Consider the following 22,925-nt stretch of genomic DNA (forward strand, 5'->3'; position numbering starts at 1 on the left):
ATCCTCCTCCGCGCTCTGAGTGGTTGACGCATTTCCTCTTCCGGTATGTCTCTCCGGTTCTTTTGAGGGTCTGTTGATTATGTTGGCAATTACACGTGCTGACATTTTTCTTTATTTTGAGTAATAGCCAAAGTTGATTTTACCTCAAAAAGGGATTATTTGGAAGTTCTGTGTAATTCAGTTGTTAGTTGGTCTTCGATGCGTTCGTTAATGCTAATTTTGAATCCTCTGTTTGGAAGAAACTCAAGACTACCTCTACTTGTGTTAGATAGCTAGCTAGCGAGCTAGCAATTACACCGGCTAGCTTCATAGCTTGTTCTACGGACCACTCTACATTGAGATGTTTGAAAGTGTTCTTCAACAGGACTAGCTACCTGGCTCACTCTTTCAGTCACATTTGTCATACAAAAGAGTTTCACGTCTCTTTTGCTTTAACTGATTCAGATTACCAGATTGTTACCCACACAGTTATAAAGTTACTCTTCCATCATGGGGGCTTACTTGTCGCAGCCTAATACTGTTAAAACAAGTGCCAATGGAGGAAACCACAACATGACCTACGGATTTTCAGCCATGCAAGGATGGCGCATTTCTATGGAGGTAAGAACCCTTTGTTAGAGTATTGACTTAAAAGTTGCATGATGGCCTTGCTTGCTAGGGCGGTAAAATGTCGCAGATATGTGCAGCTAATGCTAACTGGATTGATATCTCACGCAGTCTTTGTAGCTTTGTGCTCTGCCCACCTTGGCAAACGAATATATAAGACTCGTGGGATTTGTTTTGTCGATCAATTTCATTGTTAACATTGCATAGTTACAGTTAACATTGTAGTTTGATTTCAGTACACATGCTAACCTGATATTAACTCGAATGCCTCCTAAGAGGTCAGTATGGCCAGATATTCAAACATGTTTCTACCCATTATTAGCAATACATTATGTTAGTTTCGTAAAGTTTTGGAAACATGTTAACATTTATTTATTGTTGCAAAAAGTGTTCCAACAAATCTATGATAAAGCACTATCCGAGAATGTACGATGCGCACAGTAAAATACAGCTAAAAGTAGATACTGCAACGTCTGTAAAGGCTTGTTTCTATCCTCCAGGATGCCCACAATTGCATTCCAGAACTGGATGAAGAAACGGCAATGTTTGCGGTCTATGATGGACATGGAGGTATGACGTTTAGGATTGATTTTACTGTTGCAAGAGACAATCACCCACCCAAGTGTCCAAAATGGTCTATCCAACTTAATGGAAAACCCTGTAAATGCATCCATCCTATGAAATGGTTGTGCTATAGCCTGTGCATATCAATGTAGATATTATATTGGATATTAAATTGATCTCTCCCTAGGTGAGGAAGTTGCCTTGTATTGTTCCAAGTACTTACCAGACATCATTAAGGAGCAAAAGACTTACAAAGATGGCAAACTGCAAAAGGTAAACAGGTTCTCACACTAGCTATACTGATAAGTGTTTACATATGATCATGTGCATCATCAGTTTTTACAAGTTTTAGAATTACAAACAAAAAGCTTTTCCCACTCAGTCTAGTGGCCTCTGGTGCATTTGCATGTATGAAGCTGGCAGTATTAATGGACTCGCTCACACTTCACAGGCTTTAGAGGATGCCTTTTTAGCCATAGATGGGAGGATCACGACAGAGGAAGTGATCAAGGAGCTCGTTCAGATAGCCGGCCGTCCACAGGAAGAAGCAGCCAATGAAAAGGTGGCTGATGAGGATGATGGTGAGTGGGTTTTATGACGTAAATTCCCATTCATCAAAGCTACTATATAACCTTCCGGACAGATAGGGCTAATTCGGAGTATGTACTTTTTTATGTTTCTTTTGTTTTGGAATTCTTCTGGCTTAAAGCCAAATTAAACTAGCCTTCTTTGTCTTTCAAAAATAAACATTGCTGATACTGCCTTTGGCAAAGCTGAGAACAACAAATCAAAACAAAACAATGGCACATTTTTGAAATTATGAGGCCAAGCCCAGTAGTGTATAATTATTTTCAGGCTGTCCTTAAGGTATCCGAATTAGAGAGCATGCACTGTTCTACTTCATGAACACTGGGGTATTAACTTCACTCGGTCGTCTGCCTTTCTCCTCTTAAGTGGACAAAGAAGAGGCGGCTCTCCTGCACGAAGAGGCCACCATGACCATTGAGGAGCTGCTCATTCGCTACGGCCAGGACCTCACTGCCGCCAAGCACGCCAAGAAGTTGGCTAGCGAAGCCGCCAAGGAGTCAGATGCAGAGAAGGGCATCAATGGAGAAGTGGAGAGCACAGCCACCGGGGCAGACAGCAACGGGAAGGCCAAAGCGGCAGTGGCAACAGCGGGGGGGTCCAAAATCCGAGCCTGCAGGAGAGCGGCGGCGGTGGCGGCTGCGGCAGCAGGTGACTCGGGGAGCTCGGGTTCTGGGTCTGGGTCCAGCTCCGGGTCCAGTGGGGAGAAAGCTGGCAAAGAGGAGGGTGGCGCGGGATCAACAGGGGATGCTGGTCCTTCCTGCTCTGCCTCGGCTGCTCTGCCACAGGGAAGTACCAAGTCTAAGTTCTTTGAGGACAGCGAGGAGTCAGAAGACGGTGAGGATGAGGATGAGGGCAGCGATGAAGAGGTATGGACAGATATGGACTGTGTCTCATTATGAGTAACATGATTCAGTGGGAAGACTACCTTTAAATAACCAACTTTTTACCTCATAGGATTGCAGTGAGGAAGATGAAGGAGAAAACAGCAGTGAAAATGATGAAGATGACGACACCGAGGAACTGGAAGAAGATGATTCTGAAGATGAGGATGAGGATATGTGCTTACCTGGCATGGATGGGAAAGAGGAGGTACCACTGAACTCCATTCAGTAATGATTTGGTTCCTGTCTGAAACAAACTACCAGCAAAACAAACTACTAATCTTACATGGTTTTATGTTATGTCTGCAGTGGTTAATGTGGTTCTCTTCTGATCCCCTTAGCCTGGTTCCGACAGTGGTACCACAGCAGTTGTTGCACTTATCCGTGGGAAGCAGTTAATTGTGGCCAATGCAGGGGACTCCCGTTGCGTCGTGTCCGAGAAGGGGAAGGCCATTGACATGTCTTATGACCACAAACCAGAGGATGAAGTAGAGCTGGCTAGAATAAAGAATGCTGGAGGGAAAGTAACCATGGATGGCCGGGTCAATGGCGGACTCAACCTCTCCAGAGCCATTGGTAAATTATATATATGTTTTAATGAATATTGACTTATTTGCATTAGTGCTTGACAGCTTTTTTTTTTTTTTTTTTTTGTGGAATGGTTGCTGGAATAGTTTATTTAGAGAGCACTGTTTGATTGCTTGGATACTAAAGAAAGTCCAGCACTGTTTTCCATTATTGCCAAAGTGTACTTGTTGATGCCTGGGTTTAAACAAGTCACCCTCCCAAATGTTAAATCAAAAGGGAAACCACAGCTCCCTCAGCTGTGAAAAACTGAGGAGTTGAGAGTATATTTCCACTTGCAGTGGTACTTTTGATCCAGAGGAATCACCCAACTGAAATTACACCCTGTTTCTGTCACTACAATGCAGGAGATCATTTCTACAAGAGGAACAAGAATCTTCCTCCCGAAGAGCAGATGATCTCAGCCTTGCCAGATGTGAAAGTGCTAACTCTCAACGAGGAGCATGACTTCATGGTGCTCGCATGTGACGGAATCTGGTATGCTCTTCCATCTTTATTTTCTGTCTCTGTAGCAGCAACAACAACAACAATGATAACTTGACACCCAAAGCCCTTTACAGTGAAGGGGGAACCTCACTAACCACCATCAATGTGTAGCACCCATCAGATTCAGTGTCATATCAGGCAGAATCTGGTATGCTCATCTGTCTCTGTAGCAAACCTCTTGCCTTGATTCTAATGATCCATTATGTGATTCATTGCAGATGTAGGCATCCTTGTTTTATAGAGCAATGCATTGTAATGATTGGTCATTTTCTTCACAGGAATGTCATGAGCAGTCAGGAGGTGGTGGACTATATCAGTGAGAGGATGAAGCCTAAAGACGGTGAACATCGGTCGCTGACATCTATTGTTGAAGAGGTAGGATGCGTAGAGAGGTGTTTTCATGCCCTGACCAGTAGAAAAAAAGCTTCTTGTCCACTTTGTACAAGTTGTCTCTGTCTTTCTTTGGCTTTGTGAGTCTAATGTTGTTGCCCCCCCCATAGCTTCTTGACCATTGCCTGGCTCCAGACACGTCTGGCGATGGCACCGGCTGCGACAACATGACCTGTATGATCATCACCTTTGTGCCCTACACTGGGGGAAACCAGGCAGAAGCCACCAAGAAGAGGAAGCCGGAGGAAACAGAGGCAGAAAAGAATGGCAGTGATAACAAGAAGTCCAAGACTGAATGAAAGAAATCTCGAAGAGAATTCAATGAATGTCAGAACTCGAGGACAACCTGGGATGAAATGTTTGTTTAAAACAAAACACAAAAGACAGTGTCTGACGAGAAGGGAGGTCATTTTAGTTAACCCCAGACTAATAACATTAAAAGGTAAACCAGCCAATTTTTTTCTTCTTTTTGTAAATTTATTTTTTTTGCTTATATGCCCTGTTTTTGACTTGTTCACAAATATATTTGGATACGCTAAGCAACCACCTAGCCAAGATGTGACGAAAACATGATTCAAGTAGTTTGTCAATCCTAGGAATCTTAAATGTAATCGTCCGGTATCTTATGTCCTTGTTTTATGTATATAGTATTTTTTCCAGTACCTGTCATATAAAGTTTATTCGCCTTTTTATTGTGGATCAATGTGAGTTTTGGTGTCTGATGACCAGTGTATTATGTTCAAATGAGTTTTTTTTTTAAATAATGTCACAAATGAGATTTTGTTGACTTGTTTTACCAAGTTGGATCTTTTACTGCAGGTATTTTGACTTCACCCCATCCCCCTTTTTTCATTAACAAAAAAAGGGATTCCAGAGTTCCATTTGTGAGGTGTTTTACCCCAACATTCCTGTGCTTTTGGTTGTCGACCCATGAACCTCATCACCTGGGTTGTCCAAATTAAAAATTTGCGTTATGCATTAAATCTAACACACAACACCCAGCACTAGCTATAATTCAGACCGTAGAGGCAGAATTGGTGAAATGCCTGTCAAATCCAGGGACCGGAATCAGCTGATTCTGTGTAGGGGGTAAGGCCATGATGGTTTAAAAAAAAACCTGTCACAGGGAAAGCAGCTCTGGGCATTGCTCCTGTTAATTGTCTTGTTGTCTCCACATCCACATTTCAGTAAGGTTTATATACAAGGTATTTTGGAATATATATTTTGGTACTTTTTCAGCATCGTTGTGAGTTGCATAGGAGAAAATAAAAACACCTGCTCAAACCAAGATCTTATCGTTTTCCCTGAATCAATAAACTAATGTTGACAAAATTGTTTCAACATAGCCTTGTTATTGGACAAAAGTGTTCATTTTGGATGTGAAATTTGTAGCAGTGCTTAGACAGAATTGATTATAAGCTTGTAATTATTTCAGAGTACCCTTTCAATCATCCATAGCAAGGGACATCGTAAAGTGTAGCTAGGAGGACTACAGGTGGATACAATCTGAAATGTTTAAATACACATTATTGGGTCGCATGACCTTTAAACGTGCATTTTGATTCAATTTGATTATTTTCTCATGTTTTTAATCGTTTAACATTGTAAGCATCCTTCATTTCCTTATTTGTTTGGCTTGCTTTGTTTTTCCATAATTCAAGACAAAGGAAAATGGGTATTGCCATCTTCCTTAGAAAAGTCTTGTTATTCCAACCATACCAGTTTCAGATTAGTAATTAATATTGATCATAGAATATACTTAGTAACAAATGTCTACAGTGGTGGTTTTGATCCACAAAGTATTCACTAGACAAGATATGAATACACTGTGATCACAGTAAGGCAAATGTTTTGCTTCATATCAAGTGTGCAGCATATGCATTAATTCTTGTTTATGATGTACTTAAATACAAGATCTTCACTCTAAAAGGTCTGTAAGATTTGCAAGGCTTGGATAAGTAAGACAGTATGTTTTAAAAACAATGTTTATACATCATCTGAGCATGAACTGTGTTGTACTGTACTGTAAGGCTGCTTACATAAGCTCAGAGATCTATAGTAATTTACATTATACACATTTCAATGTCAAGGGGTTAGATTTGTTGTGCTCAGATCATCCTATGCTTAAAATCTGTGGTATCTGTATATTCAGATTCAATGTCATATCAGGCTTACGTTACATCTGATCATTACATCTACACCCTTTTTACACAGTGATTTAAAAAAAAGCATATAAGTTGAATGCCAAATATGTCAAATGATTTTAATACATAATTCACCTGTAAGTCTTAAATAAAAATCTATACATGTCCAAATCATGTGTATAACATCACAAATAAATAAATACAATAAAATGCATTATTCTCTCTTGATGTAATGCAGAAGAACATACTCTAATTGGCCATTTAAACTATGCATCCATCTCAAGAACACAACACACTGGGTTTGATGCCCAAACACACTTATAAAGGCCCTTGCCTCTACTCATAACAGCTCCTGAGGGATTAACTGTAAACATATCCGGTGCCATGGCTACCACAGAGGAGGCCTTATGAGTCTCCCTTTCCAGCAGTGCGAATCTGCCATCTGTAGCCCAAAGATGACAAAAGCATTAATAGTCTGGTACAGCCCAAATGCAAATACAGAAAGTGCTGAATAGGATGTGTTAAAACGTTGATAAATTTTCGCTAAGACTACAGTATTGAAACAGTTATGACAAGGTTGTTACCTTCATTCTTTTATGAAGAAATACCAGCTTTTGGTTCAGCAATTCAATGTCCTAAATAAGAGTATAATTTTGGTCAAGTTAAAGGATGATGATAATGATTTAAATTATTTAATTCTGCAATAGTATTAATACAAAAATACCCACATATAATAAGTAAGAGTGACTTAATATATACAGTATAGTTCAATATAGTTCAGTCAATATATTTCTGAATCATATTTCAAGATAACCTTGTGGGAAGTCAATTTTGCAGATTACTCATGACAAAAATCTTAAGGCAACAATAAGTGAACACAAAATAAGCTACCTTATTCATCTTTTCATGATGCTGCAGTTTAATCCGAGGAAGAAGTTCTTCAAGACGCTCAATCTACATGAAAACAATTGTGTAGTATATGTATGTAATATGTGTATGTAAAGAGGATTTTCTTGGATTACCTCATATGGATTTTAGATCAGTAGATCATGTGGATATTTAGATCATCATGGGGACTATTCTAAATCTTACCCTCCTTACAACACTCTGAAGTCTCATGGCAACAACCCGGGGCCTTGGAGTAACTTCAGGTTATGGGAAAAACAAATTAACAGGTTCACGTTGATCATTTAGTTCCGTAGGTACAGCTAGCGATAAACTTTTCATTAGGGTAAATGTACTTGCTTTATTTAATCTCACCATGCTGGAAGGTCTTAGCAACTTCCAAAACATGAGGCCTAAGGATCAAATAAGCAAAGACGTTTTCAGCTTGGTAAAATGTAGGCTACTACATTAGTGCAGCACAGGTCATTCAAATGCAATGCAAGATTTGTAAGTGATGTAAAAGAGAATAGACTTCAAAGACTTGCCTTTGTTTAGTGCTGCCAGGTAGAGAGTTGTTTAAAGGAATTAGGGATCCATGGCTATTTCTTATCTATAACAAAATGTGGCATATTCAAATGGGATGAGCTAGATTACATACAAACATGTTACTGTCCATCAAAATATGCACAACCTGAACAAATTCCATTAGAATTCAATTGTATACTATTTAAACCTACACAGACATTAAAATAACAAGAGCAGACCTTCAATGTGACATGGGAAGCCAGTCCAAAAGAATGTGTTATAACCTGAAAACAGATGAAATTAAGAGGATAAATGTGTAGTCTACTACTGCAAAACAGAATCGTGATGCATAAAAATTATTATTACTTCTTTAACCGTGGTCACCTCTGCATCCCTGGTTATACTGACTTCTCTTAAAGCAATTACTCTTTCGTCTGCAAAACAAAACGAGAAACATTAGGTTTGATAAGTTACTAGAACACAGTTCATGGGGTGAGCTGTCAATTACACCTGGGACATAATCATCACCAACGATTTTAAAGCCTGCTCTAAGATCTTTCATAGTAGGCTAACTTTCTCAAATCGGTCGATCTTCTACTGTGCTGATGATTACAATTAGGATATTAAATGATATGACATGTTTAAGATCAACGTGTAAATGGACTTGAATTTCTGAAATGTGCCCGTTACTGTGGCAATCCCATATCAACAGTAAACAAACCAATGCCTAAAATGTCGTTTTTTATCTTTAATTGAAAGTAAATTAAAAGACACAAAAGGTAAGCGTTCGTAAAACGTAACAAAACTAACCGTTTTGATCAAGCCTCTTCAGAGCAATCCATATTTTTTTAAGCTGTTTATTGCAGCTTATGTTAGCCATTTCGTTTATCTCTAGACAAAGTCCCGCCTTTTACTTTGACCACTTCCAAATAGACAAGACATCCTCCAGCACAGATAGTGGCGATATTGAGTTGCTCAGGAGCTTAGAACAAGCAGCATAGGCAAGCAGCAGGAGCAAGATTCGAAACACCCGGGAAACACCGGGTGCAGAGTGCAGACCTCATTCAGCGGGAAAGTCTGTTGCTTCTCGCCTTTCTTTCCCGTTGTGGTGTTTTGATGTACCTAAATAGACGATGCTTACCATCATTCTTAGTAGTCAATGTTAAGCATAGCACTGGATCCTAAATACCATCACATTTGTATGATCTGGTGATGCCAACAAAGTTACAGAAACGCTCGGTGAGTAGCTGCTAAACATTGGTATTTTGCCTAACTTTACCCAGCCTGTTAGAAGGAAAATAACGACTAACGATATCCATGTTTTAGTTCTCGTGACATGATAATAGCAGTACGTTTGAGGCTGTTGTCTGCTTGGTGATCCATAGACTCACTTGACTAACGTTAACCAAATGTGTTGATGTTGCAGGCGGCCAAAGGGGGCTTCCAAGGCAACATAGCCTCATTTTTCTCCCCAAAGGTAAGTTAAATAACCTCATCATCGGATTTGTTTGGGTAACGTTAGTTAACCTAGTCAATGTAAGATGAGACGATATTGCGAATGATCACAGCACTGTCTGTGGCACATCTGAATCCAGTCACGTCACACAATATGCCATGACTGAGTGAGTGCGGAGTGATCTTTGTGCCCGAATGTTTCCGAGCACAAGAGAATCCCTAAGTACTATTTCTATATTTCCCACTTTGTGTAATGTGCACAGGATGCACCGCAGGCGTACTGTATATTTTTATTTCTTCTCTCCTTAAGCCATTGTATGGAACCCCCTTTTTCTTTTTCATGCCAGGTGGTGGGCTCATGTTCCTACAAGAAGAATGTGCCTGTTAAGACTAAGGACTCCCCTGGAGTCCTGGTGGAGGATACGGAAAATGTCCCCCTTTCCCCTGAGTGCACTATTGTACCAGAGACACCAGACAGCCTCATCAAGCCACACAACCACTCAGGTGTAGACCATGATGTGACGCGCTCACCTGTCTCCCGTAGCCCTTCCTCCAGGGGCTCAGCTGTGAAGAACAACCTCTTTACCAGGATGCCCATGCGGCCACTGCAAAATGAGAGTCCCAAAGCTAAGGACCAGGACAATTCGAAGAGTGACCGCAGTCATGTGGCCTCTGCAAAAAGGCGGATGTTTTCCCCTGACGAGCCCCAGAGAGCGAAGCGAGTCAGAGCCATGCCTGTCAAGAGACCCAGTCGAAGCCCACTGAAGGACCCCAGCTCCTCTGCTGCTAATGGCCTTAATGACTATATTGAGGAGATACGCTGCCTCAAAAGTACAAATTCCCATACCAAACCAGGACAAAACACCAAGCAAGCTCCAAAACCCCTTAAAGCAGGACAGATTACTTTTACGACTGACCGTAAAAAATCAGGACCTGTGCCCCAAGACTCCAGAAGGGAGAAGACACTGAGCGAAGCCAGTTGTTCTCATTCCAACAAAGGCAATGGTATTGGCGGAAGCACTTTCACTTCGATATCAAAACCGAAACCTGTCGAGGACTATGACTTTTCAAGAGATTTGGCAATCAATGGAGAGCTGGTTTGTTCATTCACATGTGATGTACCTGAAGAACCTACAAGAAGCATGGAGTCAACTCTCTTTCATCCATCCAGGGGTGGTATTGCAAATATTTGCCAAGCGAAGCACAGAAGCACAGATGGGAAAGCAACCCAGGATGATCTTCAGGAGGAATTGGATGATAGTTGGTTTGATGAGAAAATGGAGCCATTTGCCACTGAGCCCAAAGAGAAGCTGTCAAAATCTGAGTAAGTAGAACCCTACAGAACCCTACTGAACAGAACATAGCAGCACTTTAAAAAAAATCAGTGCAGAAATGAAGCATAGCATTATTTCAGACAGGCCATGGATTCTTATCTTTGCTTATTTCCCTGCCTTAGGCTTTCCATGTTTGCACATGGAAGAGTAGGGGGCTCCCAGAACAGAGCATACCGCCAAATGTAATATTATGCAAATAGTAAATAAAAGCTATTTCTTTGACAAAGTGGTCCTGACTGAAATAGGAATTTGGTTGGGATAATACTTTGTCACTCTGGTTTGTATTAATTGATTGTAGTTACATTTATGTTTATTCTAATTTGAGTTTTTGATTGTTAATTTGTTGTCCAAGTCTCATGTACGCACTTGAACCATTGGAAGTGGTATATTGAAAAGTAATTTAATAGTTTCCATATTAAACCATAGTTTCTTTGTAATTTCAGAAAAACAAAAGGCATTCCAGATAATGTCATATTGTCTACTGGCTTACACAATCGGTACTGGGTCCTGGATATACAGGAAACGACCGGTCCTCATGGTTATCTGGAAAAACACTTAACCATAACAGCCTCCAAGACCACACAACCCACAGAGACCTGTATCTTGAAAGATGGCTGGTATTTCAGTTTTAATGATTATTTATCTGCCTGCCTGTCTGTCTGTCTCTATGAATAAACTATGCATTTTAAATCTCCAGTAATGCACTTATTAACTACTGCTGATTTGTGACTGTTTCAGGGAGAGCACGCCCGTTGCGGTGGGTGACATTGTCCACGTGGAGGGTGAGTGTGTCTCAGGGACGTGGGTGATTGGCAGAGACTCGGGCTTCCTGGTGCTGCTACCGGACGTCCTCATATCTGGCACCAGCATCGCCAACAGCATCCGGTGCATGAGAAGAGCTGTGCTGGGGGAGATATTTAAGGTAGGTTCCAGAGATCGCACATCCAACTTGGCTAGGGTGGCTCGCCTGATCATGATTAACCCCATAATTTACTACACCTGGTGGGAGATAATTGGAGGTTGTTAATGGATTTGTGAGAAAATTGAGGATTTGAGAAGATGCCAGTGGGGGCTGGGCGAGATGACAGAACATGTCAATCTCAATATTCTGTGGAGAAATGGTGATGTACAATATGATGTAACGCATATGGTCAATATTACGATTGACTGTATTAAATATGCCTACAATACAGAATAATAATCACAATATGCTCTGTGATAAGGGACAGCCCTAGATGCCAGTCTTGCTGTACTCTCAATGAGTTGAAATGAATATCTTTTGTGCAGGGTTTTGATGGAGGATCTAAACAGATGCTGACTGGTACCATAGTTCATGAGATCTTTCAGAGGGCAGCCATGTCCATGAACTTCTCTGAGGAGAGGTTGAAGAAACTTGCCCAGGATGCCCTTCTCAGTCCAAACTATTTGGGTCAAATGTAAGTGTTACAGAATTGCAAGTATGACTGAGTATAATTTTATACATGGGATTTCAGCACAATTACAGTTCTCCATTTTGGCCAACTTAATATAGTCTACAAAAGAACTGCAGGTTATAGTGTTAAACAACCAATGATGGGGCTGTTTCTCATCCTTCCAGATACAGCCTCAGTCTGCCACAGGAGGACATCAGGCAGGGTGTTGAGGAGTACTTACCATCCCTCTCAGAGTGGGCTAAAGATTACTTGGACTCCTCTTCACACTCTGGCAACAAGCCACTAACACTGAAACTGTAAGTAGTAAGACTCTCATTTGATGTTCATTGGTCCTTTTGTGGGCTTAAATGCTGTACTTTGACATAATATACCAGGGTCATTCCACGTCAGTTCAACCAGGGCCCACGCACTTAGGTCTCAAAAAATTCTGAAAAAATTACCAGGTGTACCTATGTTACCCAGAAGACACACTGTAAAATTACTCTTATGTAAGATCAAATCTTTCTTTTTCACTTTCCACCCTGAACATGGGCAAAATGCACCATTGACATCAGTATGTTTTGTATAGAGCTACCACAGGTTACTCTATACAACCACAGGTGGCAGTGTGCTGACTCTATATAAAACATATTGATGTCAATGGGGCATTTTGCCCATGTTCAGGGTGGAAAATAAAAAAGAAAGATTTGCTTAAGACAAGTCAAATTGGTGTTTTCAAAAAGAAGGGATCATGGGGAATAAAGAAAAACATATTTAAAAAATCTTTGTATATTCCCACAAGGTGTTTGGGTGCTCTGAAAATGATAACCAAAATGATTTTTCAGACTTGTGAGGTCTGCTGTTCAGACCCTGAAGGGATTTGTTTTCTGTTCATTGCTTTTTGTGAGAGTGTTTCTACTTATCTCAGGCTCTTGATTTATTTTCCTTACTATGTTGAGTACAAATATGTCTTCTGAAGGCTTAAACAGAGCCCAGCCAAAAACTCCAATAAAATTTGTATAAACTTTGAGGGACAGCTATGACCATGCAGGATTATCCAGACCAAATGTGACGATTTTGCTACATACTATTCCTATTTATGTACCAGCATGCAAAATTTGAGCCTCCTACATGGTTTAGTTCTTGCGCTGTGGGCTTGTGAACTTTAACAAAAAAAAGAGGCCGAACAAAATCGACACCCCCCTCCCCCTGTAAAACTGGCTGTATCTTGGAAAGTATTGATCTTACATAAGAGTAATTTTACAGTGTGTCTCCTGGGTAACATAGGTACACCTGGTAATGTTTTCAGAATTTTGAGACCTAAGTGCGTGGGCCCTGGTTGAATTGACGTGGAATGACCCACCATTAGGCTTGCTATTTTGAGGGTTTGATTTCTGTTGGTGTAGTTTTTTTTTTTTTTTTTTGAGCATTAAAAATAACTGAAAATATGCTCCACATGCAAAGGGAACACACCAATAGTAAATGATGGTTATTTGTTAGTATCAACTAACAGTGTATGGTAGGAATATGGTTAACCTGAGGTGCGTTCAAATCCGCCAAACATTGGCGAATGTTTGTGGTGAACATGTTTTTTCTAAACAGTTAAATTTGAACGATTTGGTGTTGTTACCTTGTTACCTTCGTCAAGCCCACGTCCAGCTCCACTGAATGTTCGCGGAGAACTACCTTATCAGACTGTTTGCGAGTATTTGCAAATGTTCGCCAAAAACTTAAACCTGTTTGCAAACGTTTGCTTATGTTTGCGAATTTGAACGCACCTCTGTTTGCATCAAATTGGAACAGATGGTTATGACTCACACCTTTAAATGTATGTAATTTTTGTTTTGTGTTCCGTGCAGACCCAGTGATGGGAGGCTGAATAAACAGGACAGTGGCTGCACAGTGACCGTCACAGATTTCACTGACATCGAGGAGAACATTTGGTCACCTCGTTTCGGCCTGAAGGGCAAGATCGACGTGACTGCAAGCGTGCGTATCCACCGTCGGGGTCGGAGATCAATAGAACGCGTGGTCCCTCTGGAGCTGAAGACGGGCAAGGAGTCCAATTCCATCGAACACCGCAGCCAGGTAGGGCCACGACCTGTGCTCATTCTATGCTCATTTCTTCTTGGTCACTTTTAAATGTTTCAAACAGAAACTACACATATAGCCCCTTTTACAGCCGGGCTACACTGGGTATGCAATTGAAGCACTCTGTTTGTAGAGCATAAAAATAGTGTCAGAATACTGGTCTAATTTTTTCAAATGTATACACTGCTATCAAGCCTGGTGTAGCCAGATTATAGTGGAAGCTATATAGTGGAAGCTAATTGTCGCAGCGTATGCTTTCCGAACTAAACACTTCAGCACTTCAGTTCCTGGTGTAGTCTGCCTGTAAGCCGCAAGTGTAAATACTCAAGTTGTATGTGTGTGAAACTCATGGCCATCTGTGTGTGGCTCAGGTCATCTTGTACACACTAATGAGCCTGGAGAGGAGAGCTGATCCTGAGGCTGGGTTCCTAATCTACCTGAAAACCGGCAGCCTGCATCCCATCGTGGGAAACCACATGGACAGGAGAGGTAACGATAGGGCTGTGCAATCATTCAAATTAACCGATTAATCGTCAATTATGATTCCCAACGATTATGAAAACATCATGATTATAATATTTTTCCCATAATCGAGCAGCATTACTGCCGATGACCTTGATGTGTGTGTTTTATGTATATGATGATGTTTATGCTTTCCCCTTTTGCTCATTCAGAGCTGATAAAATTGAGGAATATGCTGGCACACCATCTTGGCAACAACTTGGAGAAAGCCGAAGGCGGGTCGTCAACACGCCTGACACCTTTACCTGACGTCATATCCGATCAGCAGGCCTGCAGATACTGTCCTCAGAAGCAAAACTGTGCCGTGTATAACAAGTGGGTATCTCAGTGTGAGCTTCAGCTCAGAGTAAACTGAAATTATTAGTTATGAGGAGGGCAAAGGGTACATGCGCTTCTGCCTTTTAAATCAATTTTAGTCATTCCAGGGATGTATCGAACAGTCTGTGTGTATGCTGTAAAATAATCTCTGCCTGTGGAGGAGAGGTCAAGTTCTCTTTATGAGTGACTGGTAAAAGCTCAGATTATTACTTTCATAAATGTGAGTAGCTACATCTGTTGCACGTGTATGCAGCGTTTCATCCGTCGTGCTGCTTTTGGTTGTGTTTTTCCTGTCTTATTACTATAGAACATGCTTAGGGATGGAAATCAGCACCAGCCAACTGCTCGTAATATATGAAAGTGGCTGGTAGATTTCAGACACAAAACAATCCTTTACTATTGAGGTGCTGGTGTACTTAATCATTTAGTTGTCAGTTTGATGTTCAAACATTTAAAAAAAGTTAATTTCCACCCCTGGTGATGCTCATTGGTGGTTTTACCAATTCCTCCACATCCTGCTCAGAGCTCTGGAGAGGGACCCATCTGGTGACCCCAGTGGCCCTGAGCCGCCCTTCCTGGAGCAGGAGAGCGCGCACCTGAGCCTGCCCCACCTGCACTACTTCAGCCACTGGGTGCTGCTCTGCGCCCTGGAGGCCCGCACCATGGAGGCCAAAGGAGGCCGCCGCAACATCTGGCTCCAGTCAGCCCAGGAGAGGTAGGCCATGTGTGACCCCTTAGGATATTTTTGGGTGTGATTGACAGCTGTCACTCACCACACTCCTCCACTCCAGCATGTAAACCTTTAAGATTTATCTGTCCACACACTCTGGTGTAGCCTAACTGAAATTGTGACCTTTAAAGCTGTTAAAGGTTTACTCCAACTGCTCAGTGATGAGCCCAGATATAATGGCACTGGTTGATTTTTCAGTGTAAGTTTTAGTAGAAGAGAGATCTCACACACACACACACACACACACACACACACACACATTATATATATACACACACACACACACGTATGTGTTGAACCAGAGTAGTATGTCATATCTGTCTGTGTCTTTACAGGGAGAAGAGTGGTGGTTGTCTTGGGAACCTCCTCAGGACAGGCAAAGTGACCGCACTGGCTGACGATGTTCACCAGCACTTCTTTGAGCGGCAGGGTGGCATCCAGGCCCTGACCGGTCTGGTTGTCGGTGACCGTGTGGTGGTCAGTGACCAGGACTCCAAACTCATCGGTGTAGCAACCGGATTCGTGACTGAGGTTTCCAATGCTGGAGTGAGCTGCTCTTTAGATCGGTGAGATCATGATGGCACCTATAAGCATGGTTACAATTACATTAAAGCTGCATTTGGCAAGTCTGACAGATTGAGGGGACTTCAATTTTGAATGTTTACAACTCTCATGCCCCTCCCCCACTACCACCGAGCACCCCCTCATTAAGTTTGTGCTCGTCAGTGCGCACCAGACTGTGATTGACAGTCAAATCTCACACAGCCCTGCTCTGATTGGACCAGAAGAACCGGGAGCTGTGGATTTTTGCAAAACAAATAACAGGCTCTAGGTGGAAGTAGAAGTGCGGGTTTTTTTCCAAAACCAGCTGATTTATGTTGTTCTGTCGGAGCATAGTGTCGGTTTCAGTGAATATGATCAAAAGAATCTTGCCAACTGCAGCTTTCACCTATTTTGCTGTGCACTGTTTTCGTGGGTTTTTTTTTTTGTGTGTCTTACTTGTGATTTTCAATAAAAATAAAGCAAAGCTTCAGTTGAAACTGGCTTCAACAACTAGTTCTCCAACTTCACCAAGAGTTCAGCATTTGTCTTGATGTTAACTGAGAACTTGTGCCACATTCAGGGATCTGTCTAGGCTTCCTGCAAACATGGTGTTCCGTTTGGACCAGGACGAGGGTGCAGGAGGACTGAGCACCCACTTCGGAAACATCTCAAAGCTGATGGAAAATTCCCCGACAAGGTGTGTGTGTGTGTGTGTGTGTGTGTGCGCGCGCCAGAGCAAAATAGTTTTGTGATGAATGGGCTTTTACAGGAAACTCATATGTGTCTGCTCTCTGTGTGTGCGTTCAGCCAAAGGTTACGGGAGCTGATAGTGGATTTCCGTCGTCCTCAATTCATAGACAGCCTGAGCAGCGTTCTACCACGAGATGCCAAAGATACCGTTGCCAACATCCTAAAAGGTTTATCCTGAATGTTAGACTATGAATGGCATTTTAAAAAGGACATTTTATGTACACAAGCTTTGTGAAGATAAATGGAATAAATTACCCTCTCCTTTTGGGTAGTGAAAGCTAACCACCATGTGCTCTCTGTGTTACAGGCCTCAACAAGCCTCAGAAGCAGGCCATGAAGAAAGTGCTTTTATCAAAAGATTACACTCTGATTGTGGGAATGCCTGGCACCGGCAAAACCACCACTATTTGCACACTGGTAAGGACGGAGAGTTTTTACTTCCTCCTTCTTTCCCCTGCCTAGAATGCTGACCTAGTTAGCTTCCATCAAGTAGGTGCAGGCCAAGTCCGTTCACAACAGTCAAACCGTTTAGTCGGCAGTATATGAAGGCCTCTTGTGGTTTTACACACACATTGGTGTTGTGGTAATTCTCTGGAGAACTGTGTTGTAAAACTGACAAATGTCACTTATATATTTGCATATATATGGCTTTCCTTTAGATAGATTGAAATATATTTCCCTTGGCAGTACTTTAAATCACTCTTTAAGTGCAGACTCTTTGTCCAAAACTCTAAACTCTGCTAAAACCATGGGGCAAAGGAACAGGTTGATAATACTACATGAGGAGAACAGAATGTTTCACGGCCAAGCACACTAACTGGAAGTGGTCCTCTTGTGTTACTTGACCCTCTTAGGTGCGGATTCTCCACGCTTGCGGCTTCAGTGTCCTACTGACCAGTTACACCCACTCTGCTGTGGACAACATCCTCCTCAAGCTCAAGAAGTTCAAGATTGGCTTCCTGCGGCTGGGTCGGGCACAAAAGGTGCATCCTGATATCAGACCCTTCACGGATGAGCAGTGCCGAGCCAAAGGCATTACCAACCTCTCTGATCTCGAACACCTCTACAACAAGGAGGTAACGGACGCCAGCATGATGAACCTAGCACCAAAAATGACATGTGCAACAATGTTATCAATATCTCATTTTATACATATTATTAAAAACTGGAGTGGAATTTCAGGAAGCAGTAATTCAAACTTAATTTGTTATCTGCATACAGACTTGGTTCATTCATTGGTAATTCATGCCCTTTTTGTGCATGACGACCCAGACTTTCAATTCCTAAACTTTTTTTTTTTTTACTGTGTTCAGTTAAAAGAATGCTTTTTGTCTATGAAATCTGAGAAATTGAAAAAGATTTTCAGTATCATGCATCTGTGTCTAAATTTAAAAATCATCCTTATCTCTAAATACTTACAAAAGAAGTATTATTCCCATGATTTAATTATTTCCATATTCCCATCTTTTGTCTTTTCACGCTCACGCCTCGTAGCTGGTGGTAGCCACCACCTGTATGGGTGTGAAGCACGCCCTCTTCAGCCGGCGGCGCTTTGACTTCTGCATCGTGGACGAGGCCTCTCAGATCAGCCAGCCCGTGTGCCTGGGACCGCTCTTCTACGCCCAGCGCTTCGTCCTGGTGGGGGACCACCAACAACTGCCTCCCATCGTCCAGAACTCCGAGGCCAGGTAGGCGGCCACTTCATCCTCCGTGTGCTCTTCACCATACATACACGATGTATACATTTCTCTTGTATTCTGTTGGGGAGGTAACTGCCCCAGCCAGGCCACCCTGGATTAAAAATGTGGCAAAGCAAAGTGTTTCTGTAAGGATCTTTTGTGTAGCAACTTACCTAACCAAGCAGTAGACACATTATGTCAAGCGCTGCTGATTATCAGGATTTGTGAAGACACATGCAGGGTAATTATTCCAAATAAATCTCCTGTGGATATTCCAAGAGATTCTTGACATCTGTGGTGTTTTTTGTTGTTGTTGTCTAATACCGATTCCAGAGCTCTGGGTATGGATGAGAGCCTGTTCAAGCGTTTGGAGCATCACTCCAATGCAGTGGTCCAGCTTACCGTGCAGTATAGGATGAACAGGTGAGTACAAGGTTTTAGAATACTAGCCAACAATAACAAATGATCTCACTTCTGGTCTCATAACTGGGTGTGGCACCATAAGTCACAACAGAAACATTGTATATTTAAGGGAAGATGTAATACATTCACTGTATGATCCCAAGAATCACGCTGTGCTTCAATCCTCTCTGTACATAGTAGTTCAGTTCCAGGTTTATAATGTCCCCTTTGTTAGGTGAGGAACAGCTTTGAGTGAAAGGGTGTGCTTTCTCTTCTCTGCAGTAAGATCATGTCTTTAAGCAACGCATTGATGTATGAAGGCAAACTTGAGTGTGGATCAGAGAGGATGGCGAGTGCAGTTCTGAAGCTGGCCACCAGGGACAGCGTGGAGCAGGATCTGGAGCTGTTTGTAGGCCAGGAGGAGTACACAGCCTGGATCCGGACAGCCCTGCAGCCTCTCACCCCGGTCTGCTTCCTGGACACCACCAAGGTCTCACCAAATGATCACTATTTCACTATTAACCTATGCCTACAGAAGGGTTGAGGGGCAGCTGTTCCTGTAACATTATAAAGAAGTCATTCATTCATTCATTCATTTATTCCCTCACTCTCCACCTCAAGCTGGTGTGTGGTCACTGGCGTTCTGGCGCATAATAGGTGCTGTGCATCCCCCAGGTGGGTGCTACACATTAGTGATGGTTAGTGATTCAAGAAGCTTGAGAAGAAGAGGTACCCCCTTCACTGTAAAGCACTCTGGGTGCCTTGATAAAGCACTATATACTGGTAAATGCAAGTTGTTGTTGTTGAAGCTAGACTGGGTTATTTAAAGAAATGTGCTGATGACGAAGACGTCATATCACCATGGGAACAGATTTTTGTATTTCACTCTAAATACAGACAAGCTGTTGCTTTTTTGTCAGCAAAGCTGACAAACTAGTTTACCAGACTACACAGAGTTTACCAGTATGTCGCTTAACCAGTGTTCATCTTCTCATCATGTTGGCTTGGTAGGTTCCTGCTATTGAGACCGTGGAGAAAGGAGGCATCAGCAACCATATTGAGGCCACACTGGTACATGCCATCGTCAGCCTGTTGCTCAAGGTGAGATTTTCGAAAGGTAATACAATTATTATTTTTTTCTATATGTTCTTATACAGTCGAAAGGCATCAGCAAAGGATAAATGGCTTTTAATGGGACGAGGTTTTGACAGGTTGGCATCTTTAAATGTGTCCCAGGGATATTGGTTTCCATTGCAGAAAGATGCCTAAGGCTTGTATGAAAATCATGTCAATATGATATTTCAATCTTCCTTCGCTCCACTACCATCTGCTTTGAGTAAAGACCTTTGACTCCATCTGTTGGCTCTAATGCCGTGCAATAGCCAGTGTTAGCCATGGTATATGTGTGCAATTTAATTACTAGTGTGCCACCGTGCCGAAATAGACACAAGGTCCAGAACGTCCTATTACTCCCCAGGCAATTTGTAACCTTGACGTTTTCCTTCATCAGCTATCATCTATAGAGCTAAGACCTAGGACACATAGAGTTATGTGCCAGTTACTCATGTGCCTGAAATTACACTCTGGTCCTGAACTTTGAACTGTCACCAGTTGCAGTTTAACAAGAGCTATTTTTATGATGACCATGAAATGAGGAAAGGCTCAGGGCCTTTGCTGTAGTACTGTTTGTCATACCATCTTGCAAATACTGTTGCAGCCAATAAATGTGTGAAACTGTACATATCTTGTCGATCATACTGGTAGAGATGGGCCATATCGAATCGTTATCGATATACCTCCTTATCATAATAAATTCATCACATTTATTAGTCATATTTATTAGTCCTATTATTCAGTCATATTGAGAAATTAATGATCTAGGTAATGACATGTTAATATGTCTTGCAAGGTGTGCAGCTCACAGCCTCACACGTAGAACAAAGATGACTGAATGCAGAGTTCAAACTGAAGACGAGAAGTAGAGTTCATTGCTGATGGTCAGGATCAAGTTTTACTTTCATGTGTTTTGCACGGATGTCAAGACTAAGCCGATGTGGCTTGTGGCTTTGAAAACAGTGGTGAAGAGTGCTGTTTTCATATCATCATTTTTATCGGTATCGCCTAAAATACCATGACCTATAGGCTATTGTGATACAAGTGAACAAGCATTTCAGTTGCAACACGAAAGCTTTGTGCTTTTAAAGTTTTAGCAGTGAGTATTGGTTAAAAAAATCCTTTCCTTTTATTATTGTTATATAGTTTGAAGTCTATATTGCCCGTCCCTAAATACTGGTAACTTGTGAGTCAAGTCAAGAAACACACAAATGTTAGATTTTTTATTTTTTTTATAGCCATACAAAACTTCATGCCTCTTTTCAGCCTTTACTGGAAGATGACCAGGAGGAAACTAAATCACAGGAGCTGCCTTCATTTATTAGTCCTTGCCAAGACAACTAGACTGGATAAACCCAGCCCGATCTGCTGGCGATTTGATTTTGCCCTGCAGCTGTTATCAATTAAATTGTTTTTAATTAAACTAACAGTTGCGTAATAAGGTCTAGCAATTGCAAATCAAAAATGCAGTGTTATAAAAATATTGAGAAATCAGCATCACTGACTGACGGGATGCATCTTTTCCAGGCTGGCTGCAAAGCGGCAAATATTGGCATCATTGCACCATACCGGCAGCAGCTGAAGGCCATCTCTGGCCTGCTGGACAGTCCGGCCTTCAGTGCCGTGGAGGTAAACACGGTGGACAAATACCAGGGCCGCGACAAGAGCGTCATCATAGTGTCCTTTGTGAGGAGTAGCATGGAGGCTAATGTGAGTGAAATATCCTTTTTCTGTGTCACACAAACTGTTTCCTCTGTACTGTATCTGCATGATCAAAGAGCCTCATGGTTTTCTTGTGGCTTTATAGGCATTCAGTTAGCAGCAGTGATGTTATTTTGAGATGTGATGTGTGCTGTAATGTGCAGTTCATATCTGCAGAAATACTGGACACTGGACTGCATTGTTTTATACTCTATTGTGGAAAGGTACAATCCACAAAGGTATCATCACCTTTGTGGTGATGACCCCCATCCCTTACCCAGTCATGTTTATCTTAACTTGTCTCAGTAATTAGTTGTGGAAACCATGACTAAATGTAATGCCTGTTTTGCCCAGATGGGGGAGCTGCTGAAGGACTGGAGGAGGCTGAATGTGGCCATCACCAGAGCGAAGCACAAGCTTATCATGATTGGCTCAGTGAGCACGCTCCGTCGCTACGCACCCCTGGAGAAGCTTCTCAGCCACCTGGAGCAGGAGAGCATGATATCCTTTCCCACACTGACAAGTTATCCATGCCTGTGTTTGCCTTTCCTCACATCTGTGACTGTTGAAAAAAGACCACAAGGGGTGACAAATAATTAGCCTATACTAGTTACTAAACTATATACTTACTAAACAGTGGATTATGCAAGGATGACTGACTTGGCCCTGTTCTGTAAAATGTGGCCCCTTTATGGCTGAAAAATCCTAGATGGCATAGAGATGTAACCATGTACAATGCAAATGTGTTTCTTGTCTTTCTAAATGTTTTCCTCCTTGACTGACGAACGTGTTCCAGCTCCCGGTGGCAGCACATGAGGCACTGCCCCCAACATTCCTCTGAAGTACGCTGCCCACCGGCCATCAGATGACCTCAGTTTTACACTGAACCTCATACTCAAAACCCACCCTACCTAAGTAATATGGTGCTTAGTCTGTTCTTTTGAAAGAACATTTCACTGTGAAACTTTTCCTTTTATGAAGTTCTCATGCTGTTTATGCATGTTGACTGTGGATGCTATTAGCTACTTTTGTCAGACCTCTAATTCAACTAATATTATGAATTTATTAATGTGATTTTATGATATATGTGTATTTGTAAATTGGTATGTATGTTTTAATTTTGTACTTGTATTTTCAATTAAAAATGTGTATAATTCATAAGCATATTAGTGTTTAACCATTGCATAAGTGGGCTAGATGACACTGATTTTGGCCCAAACT

At 41.8% G+C, this 22,925-nt stretch overlaps 3 protein-coding genes across 5 annotated transcripts; 2 read left to right on the forward strand and 1 right to left on the reverse strand.

Moving 5' to 3' along the window:
• The first annotated feature begins 35 nt into the window (after window positions 1–35).
• Window positions 36–5,432, forward strand: ppm1g (protein phosphatase, Mg2+/Mn2+ dependent, 1G). The gene is made up of 10 exons (XM_042065195.1): window positions 36–600; window positions 1,107–1,176; window positions 1,358–1,443; window positions 1,622–1,751; window positions 2,125–2,624; window positions 2,713–2,847; window positions 2,981–3,215; window positions 3,572–3,701; window positions 3,989–4,085; window positions 4,211–5,432. The coding sequence occupies exons 1-10, from the start codon at window positions 490–492 to the stop codon at window positions 4,397–4,399; spliced, it is 1,683 nt and encodes a 560-aa protein (XP_041921129.1). The 5' UTR covers window positions 36–489; the 3' UTR covers window positions 4,400–5,432.
• A 917-nt stretch (window positions 5,433–6,349) lies between these two features.
• si:zfos-1056e6.1 (uncharacterized protein LOC107988029 homolog) lies at window positions 6,350–8,602 on the reverse strand. Of its 2 annotated transcripts, none has more exons than XM_042065197.1 (9): window positions 8,465–8,602; window positions 8,039–8,088; window positions 7,894–7,938; window positions 7,675–7,739; window positions 7,505–7,542; window positions 7,337–7,389; window positions 7,136–7,198; window positions 6,829–6,879; window positions 6,350–6,686 (listed from the first exon to the last, which is right to left on the reverse strand). In XM_042065197.1, the coding sequence occupies exons 1-9, from the start codon at window positions 8,532–8,534 to the stop codon at window positions 6,633–6,635; spliced, it is 489 nt and encodes a 162-aa protein (XP_041921131.1). In that variant the 5' UTR covers window positions 8,535–8,602; the 3' UTR covers window positions 6,350–6,632. The 2 variants fall into 2 exon arrangements, with proteins under 2 accessions (XP_041921131.1, XP_041921130.1); XM_042065196.1 differs by having other exon boundaries at window positions 8,021–8,088.
• A 42-nt stretch (window positions 8,603–8,644) lies between these two features.
• dna2 (DNA replication helicase/nuclease 2) lies at window positions 8,645–22,827 on the forward strand. 2 transcript variants are annotated; one of them, XM_042065192.1, is made up of 23 exons: window positions 8,645–8,893; window positions 9,081–9,131; window positions 9,457–10,433; window positions 10,887–11,060; window positions 11,182–11,365; window positions 11,731–11,879; window positions 12,041–12,172; window positions 13,715–13,943; window positions 14,318–14,435; window positions 14,621–14,783; window positions 15,310–15,501; window positions 15,852–16,082; window positions 16,640–16,756; window positions 16,867–16,976; window positions 17,117–17,226; window positions 17,664–17,885; window positions 18,304–18,497; window positions 18,822–18,911; window positions 19,173–19,380; window positions 19,902–19,991; window positions 21,531–21,713; window positions 22,059–22,205; window positions 22,492–22,827. In XM_042065192.1, exons 1-23 carry the CDS (start codon window positions 8,867–8,869, stop codon window positions 22,543–22,545), a joined length of 4,152 nt encoding a protein of 1,383 aa, XP_041921126.1. In that variant the 5' UTR covers window positions 8,645–8,866; the 3' UTR covers window positions 22,546–22,827. The 2 variants fall into 2 exon arrangements, with proteins under 2 accessions (XP_041921126.1, XP_041921127.1); XM_042065193.1 differs by lacking the exons at window positions 8,645–8,893; window positions 9,081–9,131 and having other exon boundaries at window positions 10,326–10,437; window positions 22,492–22,826.
• The last annotated feature ends 98 nt before the right edge of the window (window positions 22,828–22,925 follow it).

The sequence above is a fragment of the Alosa sapidissima genome, chromosome 16, assembly GCF_018492685.1.
Source record: "Alosa sapidissima isolate fAloSap1 chromosome 16, fAloSap1.pri, whole genome shotgun sequence".
NCBI lineage: Eukaryota > Metazoa > Chordata > Actinopteri > Clupeiformes > Clupeidae > Alosa > Alosa sapidissima.